The 17,731-nt window shown below is 42.2% G+C and overlaps 1 protein-coding gene and 1 long non-coding RNA gene across 2 annotated transcripts; both read right to left on the bottom strand.

The window, feature by feature from the left end:
- Positions 1-645: 645 nt before the first annotated feature.
- On the bottom strand, positions 646-4,818 carry LOC116219383 (B-cell receptor CD22-like). Its single transcript, XM_031562688.2, has 7 exons — positions 3,903-4,818; positions 3,409-3,681; positions 3,035-3,307; positions 2,548-2,641; positions 2,100-2,151; positions 1,429-1,646; positions 646-905 (listed from the first exon to the last, which is right to left on the bottom strand). Exons 1-7 carry the CDS (start codon positions 4,228-4,230, stop codon positions 854-856), a joined length of 1,290 nt encoding a protein of 429 aa, XP_031418548.1. The 5' UTR covers positions 4,231-4,818; the 3' UTR covers positions 646-853.
- Positions 4,819-9,484: 4,666 nt separating this feature from the next.
- Positions 9,485-11,555, bottom strand: LOC116219394. Its single transcript, XR_004163184.2, has 5 exons — positions 11,271-11,555; positions 10,453-10,552; positions 10,100-10,139; positions 9,673-9,753; positions 9,485-9,555 (listed from the first exon to the last, which is right to left on the bottom strand). It is a non-coding gene; the product is annotated as an uncharacterized LOC116219394 (long non-coding RNA).
- Between the last annotated feature and the right edge of the window lie 6,176 nt (positions 11,556-17,731).

Genomic DNA, 17,731 nt, shown 5'->3' with positions numbered 1-17,731 from the left:
CTAGGAAGGAAAGCTATGCCATCTACGTGTACAAGGTCCTGAAGCAGGTCCATCCCGATACCGGTATTTCCTCCAAAGCCATGGGCATCATGAATTCCTTCGTGAACGACATCTTCGAGCGCATCGCTGGTGAGTCTTGCCGTCTTGCTCACTACAACAAGCGTTCCACCATCACTTCGAGGGAGATCCAGACTGCAGTGCGTCTGCTTCTGCCTGGCGAGCTCGCCAAGCACGCCGTGTCTGAGGGAACCAAGGCTGTCACCAAGTACACCAGCTCCAAGTAAATCTAGTAAAACCCCCACTTTACCCAAAGGCTCTTTTAAGAGCCACCCAAGTTTTCTCTGAAAAGTAAATTCCTTCTCAGCTGGATCTTTTATTTTTTCCCTTATTTAAATGTCCTTCATACCAAGTTGCATTGGTCATTCACCAGCAGGTGGCCATGCTAGTTCCCTTTGAAGGACCACTCTCAGGCCTATGCCCATTTATCCAACCAGTTGCAGGCATCTATAGGCCTCTTACAAGATAGAATACATGTGTTTTAAAGTTTTTGTAATTGTTATTCTAAGACTTGTTTTTGATGTATTGACTGATACAATTGTACTTTTATCAAAGTATGGACTATGAAGATTACACACAATGTGAAGATATTTGCTATTTTTTTATTGAAAATCTTCAGATGTGGATTATTAGTGCCCATCATCTACAGTTCCAGCCATGATCACTGATTGAGCTTCAGTCAAGCATACTGACACTGAAAAGCTAACTACACTATATCAATCTGGACTGAACAAAAGTAAGTACAAAATGGTGGTTGGTTTAACCGTTGACTTCGAATGAAATTAAGCCGTTGTCCTCATTTGTATGCATTCTGCTGGTTGCTGTAGATCACAGACTCCTCCTCAGACCTGGGGGCAACCAATAGCACAGTTTACACATTTTCATAATTATCCGAGTTGCACATGAATTTGTCATCTGTAGATAATCTGCAGTTGTTTCATAAAGTGCAGCACTGTGTACAATATCACATGCAGGATATCACTGACTGGACAGTTTTGGAGATTGATTTGTCAAATTACGCAAGAAATGTTTGAACAATTGAGAATACAAAGCATATTCACCTAAAACAAGTGTAGCTACCTCACTTTATGTTTTCCATGCCAAGTTCCCAATCACTGGATATATGTTATGTGTATATAGGCCATCAACTCAGAATAAACTATAGATCATATTTACGGCATATGTACATACTGCATACAAAAAGTGTACTAACAATTAGCATGGCATGTTCTCCATATTAAGTTCCCATCACTGGAACTGTGTGGTGGGAATACAGGACATCGGCTCAGTATGTACCTCATGCAGCACATTCCCACCACGCAGTACTTACTAATTTCCCAAAAAGTGCACCAACAGTGAGAACGTACTTACCGGGCATCAGTAGTAGTGAGAACGGAAAAGTTCACTGTGGCGTACTCCACATCATCTTCGCTCGCACAGCCTTGCGGCGTCCCATCCTGTGTTGTGCTGTGGGTAAACCGAACAGTGGCGTACTGGACGTCATCGCCATCTCCTGCGTCTGCGCCAGAGGCATTGCCAGGGGCTGTGGGCATTGCTGAAATGTTGCAGTAAATGGGACCGGAGTCTTCCTAGTGTGCAAGAGAATAGGTGTACAGGTGGGAAATAAACATGACATCACATCTACGCACTTAGCAGATGCTTTCATCCAAAGTGACTCACAGCGCTGATATACTTTTTTCATCGGCATGTGTTCCCCGGGTATCAAACCCATGGTCTTGTGTTGTGATGTTCTTTACCAGTTCCTCTACCACATCAGCCACAGCAACACAAATTATAATGTATTGTGATGCAAATATACATATATGCATAGATAAACATATGTGTGTATGCTGTGATGGTGCCATATAGATCGATAGATATATAGATATACATCATCACTTGAAAACTACAGAGCTGAACAGATGTTTGGGGAGGGGGGGGAGAGAGATGTGACCGGTTGCAGTAGAAATGTTCATAGAGGCAAGTCTATCTGAGCAATTGGTCCTATCAGGTCACACAGCTCCCTCTGTCACATACCCTACCTTTTCACTGTGTGTCATACTGTCATCTTCTGCTGCTATAGTTTCCGTGTTTCTTAAAAACAAGAACAAAAACATACGGAACAACTTGACATAATGACCGTAGAGAAACAAAACACAACAGTGCTGGGATAAGAAAATCTGACTAGTCATTTGTCAACATATATTTATTTAGCAGCCTCTTTTAGCCAAAGTGACTTACAGTAGAGCAAAGACATACATTATTTGGTCCTCTTTATGTGGTGCTGTTAGAACCTTGCTCTACCACTTTACATTTACATTAAGTCATTTAGCAGACGCTTTTATCCAAAGCGACGTACAAAGAAGACATACTTTAGCTACAGAAACTATTTAAAGTCTGAAGGTAAAGTGTGTGTGTGTGTGTACATATATTTGTGTTTGTGTCAATGTGTGTGTGTTTTTTTAATGCGTAATCTGATTGGCCACTCACCTCCAACACACACTGAGACACACTGCCACTGTGCCAGCCATGAGGATGAGTATAGGTGCTAACAGCGCTCCTATGGACCCCCACAGTGGGGGCTCTAGACAAAAAACAAAAACAAACATTTAATTTTACATGACAAAATACAGCACTCTGTCCTGTGATGCACAATACAGGAACTCCATCATCCTAAGTAACTCTAAGGATGGTTTAATTTCCATTTCTAGTATGTCTTGGGTATGTCAGGCAAAATAAAAACTTTAAAAAAATATCTATTTGTATACTTATAGAGAAGATTTTGCTCATTAATAGCGCAAAAAAATGTTCATGAACTTGGATTGATTTAAAAAAAGAAAACTCTCTACAGAACTTAATTGATATAAACGTTAATGCCAACAGAACTACATTGATATAATCGTTAATGCCAACAGAACTAAATTGATATAAACATTAATGCCAGACCGAATGCACAACTGAATGTAGCAGTACTCACTGTGCACGTGTACATGAAGAGTTGTAGATGCAGTGGCTCCTACTTTGTTCTCTGCCTTACAATAATACCAGCCTCTGTGTACAGGCCTGGCGTGAGAGATGCTGTACTTCTGTCCTGATACAATCAGGCTGGATTCAGTACTGCTATACTTCTTGTACCACGTGTAGTTGTGCACAGGTGGGTTGGCATCGCTGTTGCAGGTCAGAGTCACTGAAGCACCTTCCATTATAGTCACGGAGGGACTGGGCAATGCTGTAATGTTCCTTGGAGCATCTAACGTTTGAAATAAACAGCGTCAAACAGGTTCAAATGAAACCTAAGACACTGAAGATCACACATTGAATGAGTGCAAAGATGATCTCATATGTGCTCACATTTGACGTCCACCAGCAGGGATAAAGACTGGTCACTTCCAACATCATTCTTTGCCAGACAGTAGTAGTGTCCACTGCACTTAGAGTGGATTCTGGCGAAGCTGTAATTCTGTCCCGATCCTATCTGTAAGGTTTCATCTCCAGTCCTCCTGTACCAGGTGTAGTTGTGCACTAGTGGGTTGGCATCACTGCCACAGGTCAGAGTCACTGAACTGCCCTCTAGTATATCACCACCAGGGGGAGTGACTGATATTGAGGTATTCCTTGGTGCATCTGCACAAAATAATGTAAAAAAGATTAGTTTAAATATAATTATGCTATATCCATTATTGTTATTGTTCACACATTATTCCATAATTCAAATTTTTACACACACAAATATAATATTCTAAAGCTGCATACTGGTCAAAAATCCCTATAAATGTGTTCTTAGAATGAATGGCATCTCTACACATTGTAGCATTGTGACATTGTTCCAAAGGTCACATACTTACACCTAACACTGAGCGTCACTGCACGGGATAGATGATCCTCGTGACCTTCTACAGCACAGACGTATCTGCCTGCATCTGCGATGTGGACTGCGCTGAAGAAGAGGGTGTTGTTGCCCGGTGTGAGCTTGGTTGACACAGGCAGGCTGTTCTTGTACCAGATGTAGGAGGGGCTGCTTAGACTGCAGGTGCTGGTGGTGCAGGTCAGTGTCACACTCTGTCCCTCTGTCACGGTTGTAGGACGTATCTTCACCTGCAGAGCTGAAAGGGTATAAACAGCCCATGCTTTTTGCTTTGGTTTAGTTCTCCTCCATTTTACAGGCTTTTGCATGTGTAAGAATTGGGTTGGGTGAGGAGTTTTTCACCATTTCTCATAGAAGCTAAACCTGATACATAAACCTTCAAAGCTTGACAAAATGTAAGTTACCTGTGAAAATCAGAGTCACAGCTGCCCCAGTGTATCTATCTTGATTTGTTTTAAACCAGAAGTTATATTTTTCTTTGGCATCACTCTCTCTCAAACCATTAATTCTCAGTGTGCAGTTATTCTTTGTATCCCCAAGATACTGAATTCTGTCTTTAAAATGTTTACTTTGACTCAGGTCTGTATTTTCTTTCTTGTACCAGCATACTTGTTTCACAGTTTGTTTTTGGGGATATTTGTAAGTGCAGGGAATGGTCACTGACGACCCATTTAAAGCACAGAAGCTCAAAGCATAGGAGACATCCCATGGACCACCAACGACACCTGAAATACAAGATAGACACAAAACATACAAGAAATATACACAATATTTTATCTGTAAAAGAGAAAAAGGGTATCACACTGCAAGTAAAGTGAGAATATTTTTGTATTTATGTATTTAATTGCACTCATTCACCAAGAGCATGTACCAGTTCTATAATATTGTATCTAACTTTAAACATGCCCAAAAGGCCCAAAAGGCCACCACTGTGAACAGACTAATATGGGGTCCCTGGTACATCAAGGTTTTTTACCTTGTGACCATGTGAAGTACTTGTACTTGGGCTTTCAAAGTAGATGTCACATGCTGTTATAAATAGTCATAACCAACCAAGCTTTAGTCCACCTGGAGAAATGGACAATGTGATGCTGAGACCCCACCACTAACCCTAACCCTACCCCACCACTAACCCTAACCCTACTCCACCATATCAAATTCTTGTCACCAAAATTCCAATACAAATGAGATTGATTACTGTGAAACAAATAAATGCTTACCTGGCAAAATCAGCAGGGAAATGGCCATAGATATGTGTCTTACACTGTAAAACATGCTGGTAGTACCCTGTAGTTCCAGAGCAGTTTTGGGGTATATTACAATGAAGGGATGCTTCTCCTTATCTCCTCTTACAGACTGCAGATTCTATACTGGGCATTTGGAGAAAGTGAAATGAATTAGGTTAATATATTACAGAAAACAAAATGAGACTTCCAACTACTTGCTCAGCTTCAGGTAAGTTTGCTTAAAGCAACAGTATGCAGGAATGTATCACTCCTGGGGGGAATATGTTTTTATAGGCGCCTAGTGTTGGTGTCATTTTCAATTTAATTTCGAACATATATGGTCATGCGAGGAACAGTTTAACACACCTGCCATTCCCACTGGCAGCCCAGGCTTTGTACTATTTAATTTCATTTTGTGGTCTGGGTTGGAAACATCACGAGAATGGAAAAAAAGCTTCCACAGCTTGTTAGCATGATATGTCCTCGATAGCTTCAATAAGAAATGCTATCATGATAATTGGTACGCTAGCATCTTGGGCCTCTTCATACCGCCTGCGTTGGGTGTGCCTGGTAGCTGCGTTGTGAAACTGATGCAGCACAGTACAGTGGGCCCCCTGGTTCAGTATGTATCAGGGTACAGTGGGCCCGCGGTTCAGTATGTATTACGGTACAGTGGGCCCACGGTTCAGTATGTATCACAGTACAGATTGTATCACGGTACAGTGGGCCCCTGGTTCAGTATGTATCACGGTACAGTGGGCCCACGGTTCAGTATGTATCAGGGTACAGTGGGCCCACGGTTCAGTATGTATCGCGGTTTTTGGGCCACCGCAATAGTACGGTTTTGGCATCTTTATATTTAAGAAAAAAATAAAATCACCCTTTAAACAATGAACTATTTACTTTTAGTTTGTCTGTTTGTAACGTCACCAAGAAGTCAAAAAGTGCAATTCCAACACATCTGCTAGTGGTACAGATAACCTCGTAAACCAATTAACCCTATAATCTTTCTCTCTCTTTCTCTCCCCCTCTCTCTCTCTATCTCTCTCTCTCTCTCTCTCTCTCTCTCTACCTCTCTCTCTCCCTCCCTCTATCTCTCTCTACCTCTCTCTCTCTCTACCTCTCTCTCTCCCTCCCTCTCTCTCTCTCTCTCTCTCTCTCCCTCTCTCCCTCACACACACACACACACACACACACACACACACACACACACACACACACACACACACACACACACACACACACACACACACACACACACACACACACACACACACAGCAGTGGTTTCCTGTGACAAGGAAGATGTCGCAAGATGCAGACCTTTGCCTTTGTCATCTGTTTAGAGTGAGGGTGAGAGGGAGAGAGAGCTGCTGTTTACTGCCTCTGTTTTTTATCTGTTTAGAGTGAGGGCGAGAGTGAGAGAGAGTGCAACAGAAAACTGGTACCTTTCTACTTACAACCTATGTTCGGTTATCTTATCGACATAATGTAATTATAGCCTACATTGGGTTACTACATTGTGCACATGTAGCCTCCGCCCTTTTCATAACATCCAGTTGCTAAAATGTTTACAAATATATATTTCTATTTCTCTCATGTCTGTGACATATAGCCCAGACATCAAGTTTGCAGTGATCGCAGCCACCACACACACAAACAATGCAGGAAACGTGAAAGACCTTACTTACTCACTTGTAGGCCTTGCTAACTGAGTAATGCTGCTTAGTGTAATACCCCCACCAGGACCCAGACCTGGGGGGTATTCGTTGTACGTGGTTAGTGATAAACCTGGATAAGTGAACTCAGAGTAAGTGGTAAACCTCCTAATAGAAGAGCCCTCTGACATTGTTTTGCTAGGAGAATGAACCAATGGGGGTTCTTTTATCAGGAGATTTACCACTTACTCTGAGTTAACTTATCCAGGTTTGTCACTGAACTACGTACGACGAATACCCCCCAGGTCTTTCTGGAAGGCAGGTGTCTGACTTGTATACAAAACTGAAGCTGCACATTTTATTTTATATTTTGTATTTTTTTGCTGGCATGTGACTTTTTGTTATAATTCCGTATCACATGTACATTTTCAGTTTGATATCCTATTTTTTTCCACAAGATAGTTATTATTATTATTTCTAAGTAAGCTGTAGTTAACCAAACAAGATTTCTCACTAACTTTGCTGTGAGTTCAACTTCTTCCAGTGTGAAGTAATTGGTAGTATGCAAAGCTATGCTTTCAAAGTAGCTTCCCCAGCGCTGTGTACATCAGGATGTGAGCTACCATGGTAACCCCTGGACCTTTCAGTTGAGATGCAGATACAGTTAAAAACTGCATAACCAACGGAAATAAGCTAACAGTCCATGACTGTTCCAATCGCTTTGGACCACATCAGAATCAGTGTCATCAGCACAAAGCAGCTAAGACCAAATGTGTCCTTTTCTACCACACAGCCAAATGAAAAACACATTTTCATCATAGTCAGAGTATATCATTAATCATTGGTAGACAACAACAGCACAATGCATGACCACTAGCCTAATTTTATGGCATTAACAAGTAGGCAACACTATCCTTGTGTTAGCATGGCTTTTGTGTTTTGCTGATGCAGCTAGGATGATGTATTTCTTACCTTAGACAAAACAGTTCTTATTTTGGTACAACAGTTCTTATTTTGGTAAAACAATTCATATTTTGGTAAAATGAAACATTTCGATTTTCCACCTACCCTGTCAGGGACTCTTCTGCTCACTGTGTAACTTCACTTAAGAATGGCCTTGCTCAGTTTAACCAAAGGAGGGTCACACACACACACACACACAGAGAGAGACACACACACACACACACACACACACACACACACACACACACACACACACAGACAGACACACACGCATGAAAAAAGATATTATCAACTTGTACGACTTATGCAACACCTCAGCAGCTTCCTTTTAAAAACTGGTCGAGTAAAAGCAAAGGGTAAAAACTGGTCAGTACAGTGTGTCGATTTAAAGAAAGTGGTAAGTTGAATACGACCAAGCATCCCTACTCCATACACATACAAGTTTATGCTCATTAATTCCACATTATTTCCACTATGTTACACAACGGGTCAGGTGTTTTGTTATAAACAGCTGGGTTTTTAGGAGCTCATGGGCATGGCTTAAAATACCGGACTTAACGGCACCACTGGGTCAGAATGACTGGATGGAAAATGTGCTTCCTCTTCATCGTCATGGACAGGATGTTGCATCAATAGAACTACTGGTACAACGACGTGAATTCAACTTCAGTCCTTCAGTCCCGCCTCTGTACATGGGAAACGAACAACATGGTTCTAACTGAACCATACACAATTCCAGCCAATCAAGAAGTTGCTTCAGGAGGAGTATTATTCCATTGGCCATAGAGCTAAAATATTAACAACCTTTTGCCAGAATAGTTTAAAACCTTTAATCTAAGCAAGCAATTCTTCTTTCAAATTTTTGCAACACCCTGTCCTCATGGTCTTCCATAGCAGTTCTGTGGCAAGCCATTAGTGTTGTTCTGTGACAAGCCATCAGTGTTGTTCTGTGGCAAGCCATCAGTGTTGTCCTGTGGCAAGCCATCAGTGTTGTCCTGTGGCAAGCCATCAGTGTTGTTCTGTGGCAAGCCATCAGTGTTTTCAGTGCGCTCAGAGTGTTTGTCAGAAAACAGGGTGCGTTTCACAACTAGTTTGCTTCCTGTCACTACGTCTGCTACTGGCTTGAGCTCGGAAACATCACCAAATGTATTTATTAATTCCTGAATAATGTAATTGATGTTTACAACAAGAAATGCATCGCTACATGCTGTATGTGGTAATGTTTTAATGGGTTTATAATTTAAATGTTTTAGAAAAAAACCTGTATAATAATCAAACACAGAGAGTTTAACAGGATGAATATGAGGATGTATATAATGCATAACAACCACACATTAGCTTTAAAAACATGCAAATATACAGAATACAAACAGCACTGAAACTGCAGTAGACAGAATTGCATGATGTGAAAATGATGAGCTGTTCCTATTAATCACATTTTAAACACACACGTGTTATTATGAGGACATTTCAAACATGAATACATGATTAACTACGTCTTTATGTTATTCACTTGTTCTTACTTATTTAATCTCACTTATATTATCTGTCCTAATGATCTGTCCTCATCACCCCCCACCCCCACTCCAAATACATTGTATGCATACGCTTATACGTATTCACACACACTGCCACAGGATCAGTGTCTATGTTTATAAAACACTGTCCCCTGTTGGTTGCTATTTGAAGGTTATGGAATAATGCGAGTTCAACATCAGCTGGAGTTTGCAGAGGCTTCAGTATTCATCGATGGCTTCGACCAGGTACACTTGGTGGATACCTGAAATGCTAGCACCATGAAAAAAAAACAATGTAAAGAGTCAGTGTGTGTAAGTGTAAAGTGTTATACAATGACATGCCTAAGTTGTTAAAAGCCTGTTTGTCCGTCCATGTATCAAGACTTACATCAAGACTGTCATAATCAGGTGATCTTGTTCTGAGATTCAGAGCTGTGTATGTATCATCAGGAGGGTCCATATCAGGCCTCTAGGGAAATATAAATAAAAGAGGACGTGTGGTTTCATTATCATGTTCCTGATGAAGATGAAGCCTGAACAGAGGGCAACTATCTTATTTATTTATTTACCTAAACATTGGCCTGTTGTGTAGGTCTGGTTTATACATTTGGAGAGATAGATGTCATGTCAGGCCAAAAATACCTGACTAAGAAGTAAAGCTGCACTTGCAGGAACTTAGACATGAAACAGATTACATGACAGAGAATAGTGCATGACAGTTTGTTATTATATTTGTTATAGTTCACTGCCATTGCCACTGACTAGTTCAACAAAGAATAGTTCAAAATAGGAAGACAGACACTATGTTGCAGCACCTGGGAATGCACTCCTGAGCCTCTCACTGCTGTGTTTCTCCTAAAGAAAGAAACAAATTGTGACAGTTTTCAAACGAAGATTTATGTTCTTAGATATTTCCTGACTAAATCCTCTATTGCAGGGGTTTTCAACTGGTTTTGTCCCAGGGACCACCATTCTGACTAGAAAGTAATTTGCGGCCCACTGATGTGCCTGCACGCACGTGCATGTTTGTAACCGCCGCCGCCACGCCCCCTCCCCCTGCACAGATACTCTGGCTATAACACTCAAATATGTGAAATTATCAGCACAAAATTTCATGTCACACAAACTTTACATTTCATTTTTATCAAAAGCTGCAGCTGTTACTCACTCATTCCTCATCAGGAAACTAACAACAGCAATCAAGGCAGCAGCATCCAGGACAGCAAGAACACACCCTGCCATGGCAATGAATGTCAGTCCATATTTATCTAGTAGACAAACACACACACACATACACACACAGCAACAAAGTTCTTAGTGTAGTTATAGTATGCTACTTAAATGCTAATTCTCACTTCATTAAGTTAGGCCCTCTTTACCATTGGCATAAACATGCATTTTCACTGAAATGGCCCAAAAAAGCTGAAAATGCAAGAAACATGTTTTATTTGCCACATCAGACATCATATGTGATCAGAAACCACATCTGAAGGGTGTTCCAGAAGGCGTGGTTAACCTAGCCTGGCATAAACCCTGAACTTGGGGTTGAGTGAACCTGTCGCCACTTACTTCGAGTTATCAGTTCCAGAACATGAATTAGGATCTTGCTCATATGGTATTAAATATTAATAAACTGTATTTGCTTCATTTTGGATGCTTGAATGGTGTACATGAGTTGCATGAGTATTGATTTGATGGTTAAGTAGAGTACATGATTAAAGATTTGATGGGTAAGCAGAATACATGAGTATGTATGTAGGGAAAACAGAGATCATCTTCAGGAGAGTACATTCAAGAGCCAAAATACATTTTAAAAATGACTTGTTGTCATTGTCAAATTTGATGATTGCATCCTCTCTCTGTTGATCCTCAATTGCAGAGTCGCTTTGGAAACGAATGTGGCCTGGTAAATTATTAAATGTAAATGTAAAAAACACTGTTCTATACATGTTCGGGAGTTACCTACCCAAAAGTGGCTTGTCTCACCTCCTTCAGAATGGGTGCAGATTCCTGGGGGACCAGGAGGACCATCATGGCCAGGTGATCCCAGTCATGCCCGGCGATCCTGAGCGGCCAGAGGGCCCAGGGAAGCCAGTCATGCCAGGTGAGCCGGTCATGCCAGGTGGTCCTCTCATGCCAGGCGGTCCAGAGGGGCCAGGAGGTCCATCACTGCCAGGGATGCCAGTCATGCCAGGTGGTTCCTCTGATGCCAGGTCGGCCTGGGATGCCAGGCGGTCCACTGGGGCCAGGTTGGCTAGGGATGCCAGGCGGTCCACTGGGGCCAGGTTGGGCTAGGGATGCCAGGCGGTCCACTGGGGCCAGGGGGGTCTGGTGTTAGAATTTCTCCATCAGGCACTTGGAATTGCACACACATGAAGCATGAATAGAAACACAGACAACTATCTAGACATACTTAGGACTTGATTTTTATTGGTGACATTTTTTTTTCTTTTTCATGACAAAATGAAATCCAAGGCAGTTTTCTCATTTTCATTTTTCTCATGCACCTCACGCAATCATTGATTTTCTCACCTGAGGAACAAACCACCAGCATGGATAAAAAGAAAGTAACTTTTCTGGTTGTATGGACCTGGAACATCTTGAACACAAAAAAAACAAAGGCTCATTGTGCAAGATGAAAGATAAAGGTCATTTTGCAATTTACAAGATGCATTAGAACTTCCTGTTTTGTTTCTTTGCAGTGTTTGGGCTGATGCCATTGGCAATTGTATTTTTCTATCTTCTTTTTTATTTAAAGGAGTAATTGTTAAGTTAAGCATAAAACTCACAACAGAAAGTGTAGCTACACTGGTGGAAATATGGTATGGTATGCAACTATAAACAACATACACTAAGCCAGAGAGATTCAGGTTATGAATATCAACTACAGCCAAGGTGAAACTCAGTGTAAAGCGTTCACATACATGTACGATCCACACACTTCCTGAAACATGCGGACCTGCCAGCTGCGGTAGGTAGGTAGGTAGTTAGAAAGCTTCTGGGTTAGCACTACTAAATTTGGTTACAGACCAATATAGTACGAGTTGAGGCTTTAAAAGTTGGGAAACCCCTTTTCACAGAAAAGCATTTGTCACTGTGGGCTGGTGCACAGAAAAGGATGGCAGGAACATGCTGATTGGCTGAAATAGTATATTGCTTATGTAACAAGTACAAGTGTGAAGAGCTGATCGAAGATCAAAAAGATGAAATTAGAATGAATAGAAATAGAACTGCGCTGCGTCTAGTTTCAAACGTTTCTGACATTGTTACTGATTAATAGATGATCAATGTTACTGATTAATAGCCTGTGTAGGAAGATGGGGAGAGGCTGCATAAGTGTTTGTGCCATAAACCGAATGCCATTTAGGAGGACAGGTCGGTAGCCTGTACACAGCATAATGAATTAGATAGGACTAGTGTGATGGATCCTACACTTTCTCACCCTCCTTCTCACCATCTGTGGAGAACGCTATAGTGTACTCTTCACTGAAAACAAGACAAAAAGTATTGAGAGTATTGCATTTGTATTACAGTTTTGTACTTTTGACTAAATTACTCATACATCTTCAAAAAACATCTTCGAAAACAATAGTATTAATAATGTAATTTAAATGACATACTCACCACTGAGAAATGCCAGTGTCAAAGAGCGTGTGAAATCGAATGAAAATGGGCCGTGCGATTGTGGCACAACTGATGTAGCCTTCGTCATTTCCTTCTCCTCTCCTTTGCTGACTTGCGGTGACATGATGAAGCACTTACTGCAGTCGAAACACAGACACTCCTCAGCTGCTATGCATGTCTGGAAACATCCTCAGTCATCTGTAATATTCAGTAATCAGAAAAGAGTTGAACACACATGACACACCGACTGACTTATTTGGTTAAGACGAAGAGAATACATATGGACCCTTGGAGCCCACAGGTTCGCCAAAAACACCACTATAATAAGCCGACCATAGAGGGGAGCAGTACCCATACAGTGCCTATACAACACCAACATCCATACAACCCCAGCTTAGTCTGCTCATGGCTTTCACTGGCGTATGGCTGCAGCGCTGGTGTTCAAGGTGAGGTGTTTCAGTGCAGGTGTCCTGTATCTCAGCGCTTGTGTTCAAGGTGAGGTGTTTCAGTGCAGGTGTCCTGTATCTCAGCGCTGGTGTTCAAGGTGAGGTGTTTCAGTGCAGGTGTCCTGTATCTCAGCACACACACACACACACACACACACACACACACACACACACACACACACACACACACACACACACACACACACACACACACACACACACACACCCACACACACACACATCTGTTGGATCTGTGTGTGATGGTGTGTGTTTGAGCATGTCTTTGGTTGTATCTGTATGATTGTATGTGTGTGTGTGTGTGTGTGTCGGTGGGGGGTGGGGTGCAGTGAACAGTCTCTTTCCTACCCCACATTCTGATGAGGATGTTCTCACCTGCAGATGCCTGTGAGCTCACACTGGACCCAAACACAGCATACAGATATCTCTCTCTCTCTCTGAGGGGAACAGAAAGGTGACATATGTGAGTGAGGAGCAGCCGTATCCTGACCACCCAGAGAGATTTGACTTCTGGTCTCAGGTGCTGTGTAGAGAGGGTCAGTCTGGACGCTGCTACTGGGAGGCTGAGTGGAGTGGAAGTATGGCTGAGATAGCAATGGCATATAAAAGCATGGGGGGTGGACAGTGGGTTTGTACAGTGTATAATGACAAGTCCTGGCTTCTGGATTGCTCTGGTAACAGTTACTCTGTTACTCATACGGAGACTGCCATACCTGCCCCCTCCTCCCGCTCCAGGAGAGTAGAAGTATACCTGGACTGGCCAGCAGGCACTCTGTCCTTCTACAGCGTCTCCTCTGACACACTCACTCACCTACACACGTTCCATTCCACATTCACGGAGTTCCTCTATCCTGGGTTTTGGGTTTGGCTTGACTCCTCAGTGTCCCTGTGCCAGATCACATGACCTCCCCATGCTGCAGGAACACAGGAGTCACCCAGTCCTATTCGTACTCATGTGTGATGCTGTGATGCTATGGAAATAGTGATAGAAAAAGTGATATGTGAATTCTGTTTATACACCGCTGCTTTGGTAGTACTATATAAATGGTGATGTTGCATTTTTGTATATTTCGTGCATTTCGTGAATTGAATATGTGGGTTATAAGAATTGTTCAGCCACAATATGATGTATTCTGCTCTCCTTAAGCTTTAGTTATTTGCTGCATTTGTTTGAAAAAGATGCACTGGTCCTCTCTCTCTCCCTGGCATAGTTATTGTGTAATGTTAGTGTGTGTGTGTGTGTGTGTGTGTGTGTGTGTGTGTGTGTATGTGTGAATACACAGAGCAGATCTGAGATCAGTGGTGGTGATACAGATCCAGCTAGTTCATGAAATGCAGTGGTTCTCTCATGTTATGTTTGTCTCTTTTGTCTCTCTCTGTTGTCCACTGTCTTGACACTGTTTTGGACTCTGCCCAGCTTACCTGCCCTTCTGCGTTTTGGTCCCTGGATTGTCTGGTGTTTTCTATGCAGCTTGAGTTTTTGCGCCTTAGTTCTTTCTTCTTTAAAGAACCGTTTCATTTCTGTACTCCTGTCTGCTCTGCTGTTGGATGCTACCTACACCACATTATGACAGCAGATCTGAGATCAATGCAACAATAAAGGCCACAGTACAATACTTAAAGACTCATTCCGCGAGACTTAATGAATGAATATGATGAGTGACTCCAGATCAGCCTGTAGGAGTTCATCTGATGACACTAGAGGTGAGGGACTGACTCCAGATCACCCTGTAGGAGTTAATCTGATGGCACTAGAGGTGAGGGACTGACTCCAGATCAGCCTGTAGGAGTTAATCTGATGACACTAGAGGTGAGGGACTGACTCCAGATCAGCCTGGGGTGACATTCACCCTTTGATAGCCTTTTCAGTCAGTGATCAGTGGTGACTGTGTGGATTGCTGGGTTTGGTGTTACTCTGAGTGTGAACATGCAATAAATTAACACCCTGAACAATGTCTGCACCCTGAGCTAAAACAGGATACCCAAAAGTTCGGTCCCAAACACTTGCAGCAACCTAAACTATGTTACCGTTTCTTTATTGAACACAGTAACATGAATATGAACTCAAGGCTGAAGGAGGGTGTTCTGGTGACTGAGTGAAAGCTCCCATACCCATCCTGAACGCATTCTACCGGGGCACCATTGAAAGCATCCTGTCCAGCTGCATCACTGTGTGGGGCAGTAGCTGTACTGAACACAGCAGGAAAGCACTGCAACGCATAGTGAACACAGCTGGTAAGATCATTGGTGCCCCACTCCCACTCCCTTCCCTGCAAGACATATACACCACCCGCCTCACCCGGAAAGCTACCTCGATTGCGAGTGACACCAGCCACCCCGCACACAGTCTGTTCAGCCTCCTACCCTCTGGAAGAAGGTATAGGAGCCTCCGTTGCCGCACCACCAGACTCAGAAATAGCTTTATACACCAAGCTGTCAGGAAGCTAAACTCTCTCCCCTCACTCCCCCCAGCCATATCCATCAGTCTGATACGAGGCTGAAATCCCCCCCCCCCCCCCCCCCCTACAATAACTCAGGACTCTGCAACAAAACTGTCCCTTGCACTTTTATCACTTTACCACTTACTGTTATACTTGCACTGCCAATGTAACAAATACATCTCACAGGATGTCTTTTTGCTGCCTTTTTTTTGCACTACCATAACCTCACTTTAAAGGAAACTTATGCTGCTGTACATGTATCTGAATGTTTATAACTATATGTATATGTATATCTATATGTCTTGTCTTATCTGTTGTTGTGCGTGTGCACTTATATGTTTCACCGTGGGAGAGTGGGAAACGTTTTTTTCGATTCCTTTGTATGTCTTAACATGCAAAGTAATTGACAATAAAGCTACTTTGACTTTGACTTTGGTGGAGATTGAGTTATCTAAGCTATAAAACCTTTTATAAATGATTGTACAGAAACACAAAGTTCACTCTGAAACAGTTAACAACCTGTACAGGTGGAATATGTCTTAGGTGGCTACACTGATCTCAAGGTAAGTGCATTTATTTGTTTTGTTGTTAAATTGAAATGGGTAAATATGAAAAATACATCTACATTTGAATTTATAATTGATCTGGATTGTCAGGCATTTAAACGAATGCTCTAAACAAAAGACCTGTTGTCTAGAGGATTGTCAAGGTAGATTACCAAAGACAGAATCTGATGGTCTCTTAGACTTGGCTTCATTATGAATAGTTTCATAATATTATCCTTGCTGATTTCCTGCCTGTTGTTGGTACCAAGTAAGAAATTACAGAGGTAGAGAAGAGGGTTGAGGTTCATCCTGTGGTCACAGAGACCCTTGTGGCTAAACCTATCCCCAAAGTTAAAGCAGGGCTGCTCAGGGGCCACCTAGTGTGCTGAGGTCAGTGCTGTGTGTCTGTGGGAGTTTATCTAGTAGTGCCAGAGGAGAGAGGCTGACTCCAGGTCAGCATGGTGACTCATGTAGTCTCTCTTATCAGCGTATCTCGCCAGTGAGTCCAAAGGTCATGAGGTGCTGGTAGACACAGCATTATCAAGACTAACTCGACTAACCCGTTTGCTGAGCTCATTGCCCTATGAAATTAGGGCTGAGTGTATCAAAATGCACTGATAGTATAAATGAAGTGGTTAATCTGCTTCTGTCTGTAAGTAATAGCTTTAATCTTTATCAGATTCTCCACCAGAATCATGGTCACCCTTCTACATGCAGCACAGTTATCCAATTACTGTGGACTATCTGGTCACATGCCTCTGTTAATCTCACTCTGGCAGTGGGCATGATTGCAGTAGTCAGTCCTTTATGAATGCAAGATGAGAATTGAAGGAATCAGAATTTATTTTTTATAATTAAACACCTGCCTGAAATCTTAGCCTCAGGATTATTAAAGAGTGTCAAGAACGAACTCATAACATATAGCCTATCCACAATGTGTTATGGTGTTTGTGATTATGGACCCAGCTCTATACGGCAGGGAGAGTAGGCTAATAGCGCGTGTATGAAATTAAAGGAGTGTGACGGACCCGAGTGCAGGTTCTTTGCCGTCGGACTGACAAGCCAGACGAAGACACGACAACAAACCTCCAACATGTTGGTAATTCATCTTATGCCACATACTAATATTCAGTGAGACTGAGTTTGAGCACCAACTCCGTTCAATAAAATAAATGTGTAAACGCATATTTAAAGTGCCCTAGCCTCTTAAAGTTATTTCAATCGGGTGCGTGCATTTGTTCAAGTATACTATTCCATGTGCGTGTATTTGTATGCGAGTCCTATGAGTTTGTGTGCAGCAAAGATGGCACAATATTGCTTCAATTTTCATAGTTCGGAGGATTATTACTGCACAAACACTGAAACATTTGTTT

The sequence above is a fragment of the Clupea harengus genome, chromosome 24, assembly GCF_900700415.2.
Source record: "Clupea harengus chromosome 24, Ch_v2.0.2, whole genome shotgun sequence".
NCBI lineage: Eukaryota > Metazoa > Chordata > Actinopteri > Clupeiformes > Clupeidae > Clupea > Clupea harengus.
The sequence above is the reverse complement of the archived record's forward strand: the minus strand, read 5'-3'. Positions and strand labels throughout refer to the sequence as shown.

Excerpts from the sequence above, each read along its gene's own strand:
- LOC116219383 (XM_031562688.2), bottom strand. The coding sequence starts at position 4,230 with ATGCAAAAGCCTGTAAAATGGAGGAGAACTAAACCAAAGCAAAAAGCA. Across the intron at positions 1,647-2,099 it reads GTATGACACACAGTGAAAAG|GAAGACTCCGGTCCCATTTA; the intron begins GTAGGGTATGTG and ends CTTGCACACTAG. Across the intron at positions 906-1,428 it reads CTCACTACTACTGATGCCCG|GTCTGAGGAGGAGTCTGTGA; the intron begins GTAAGTACGTTC and ends GGTTGCCCCCAG.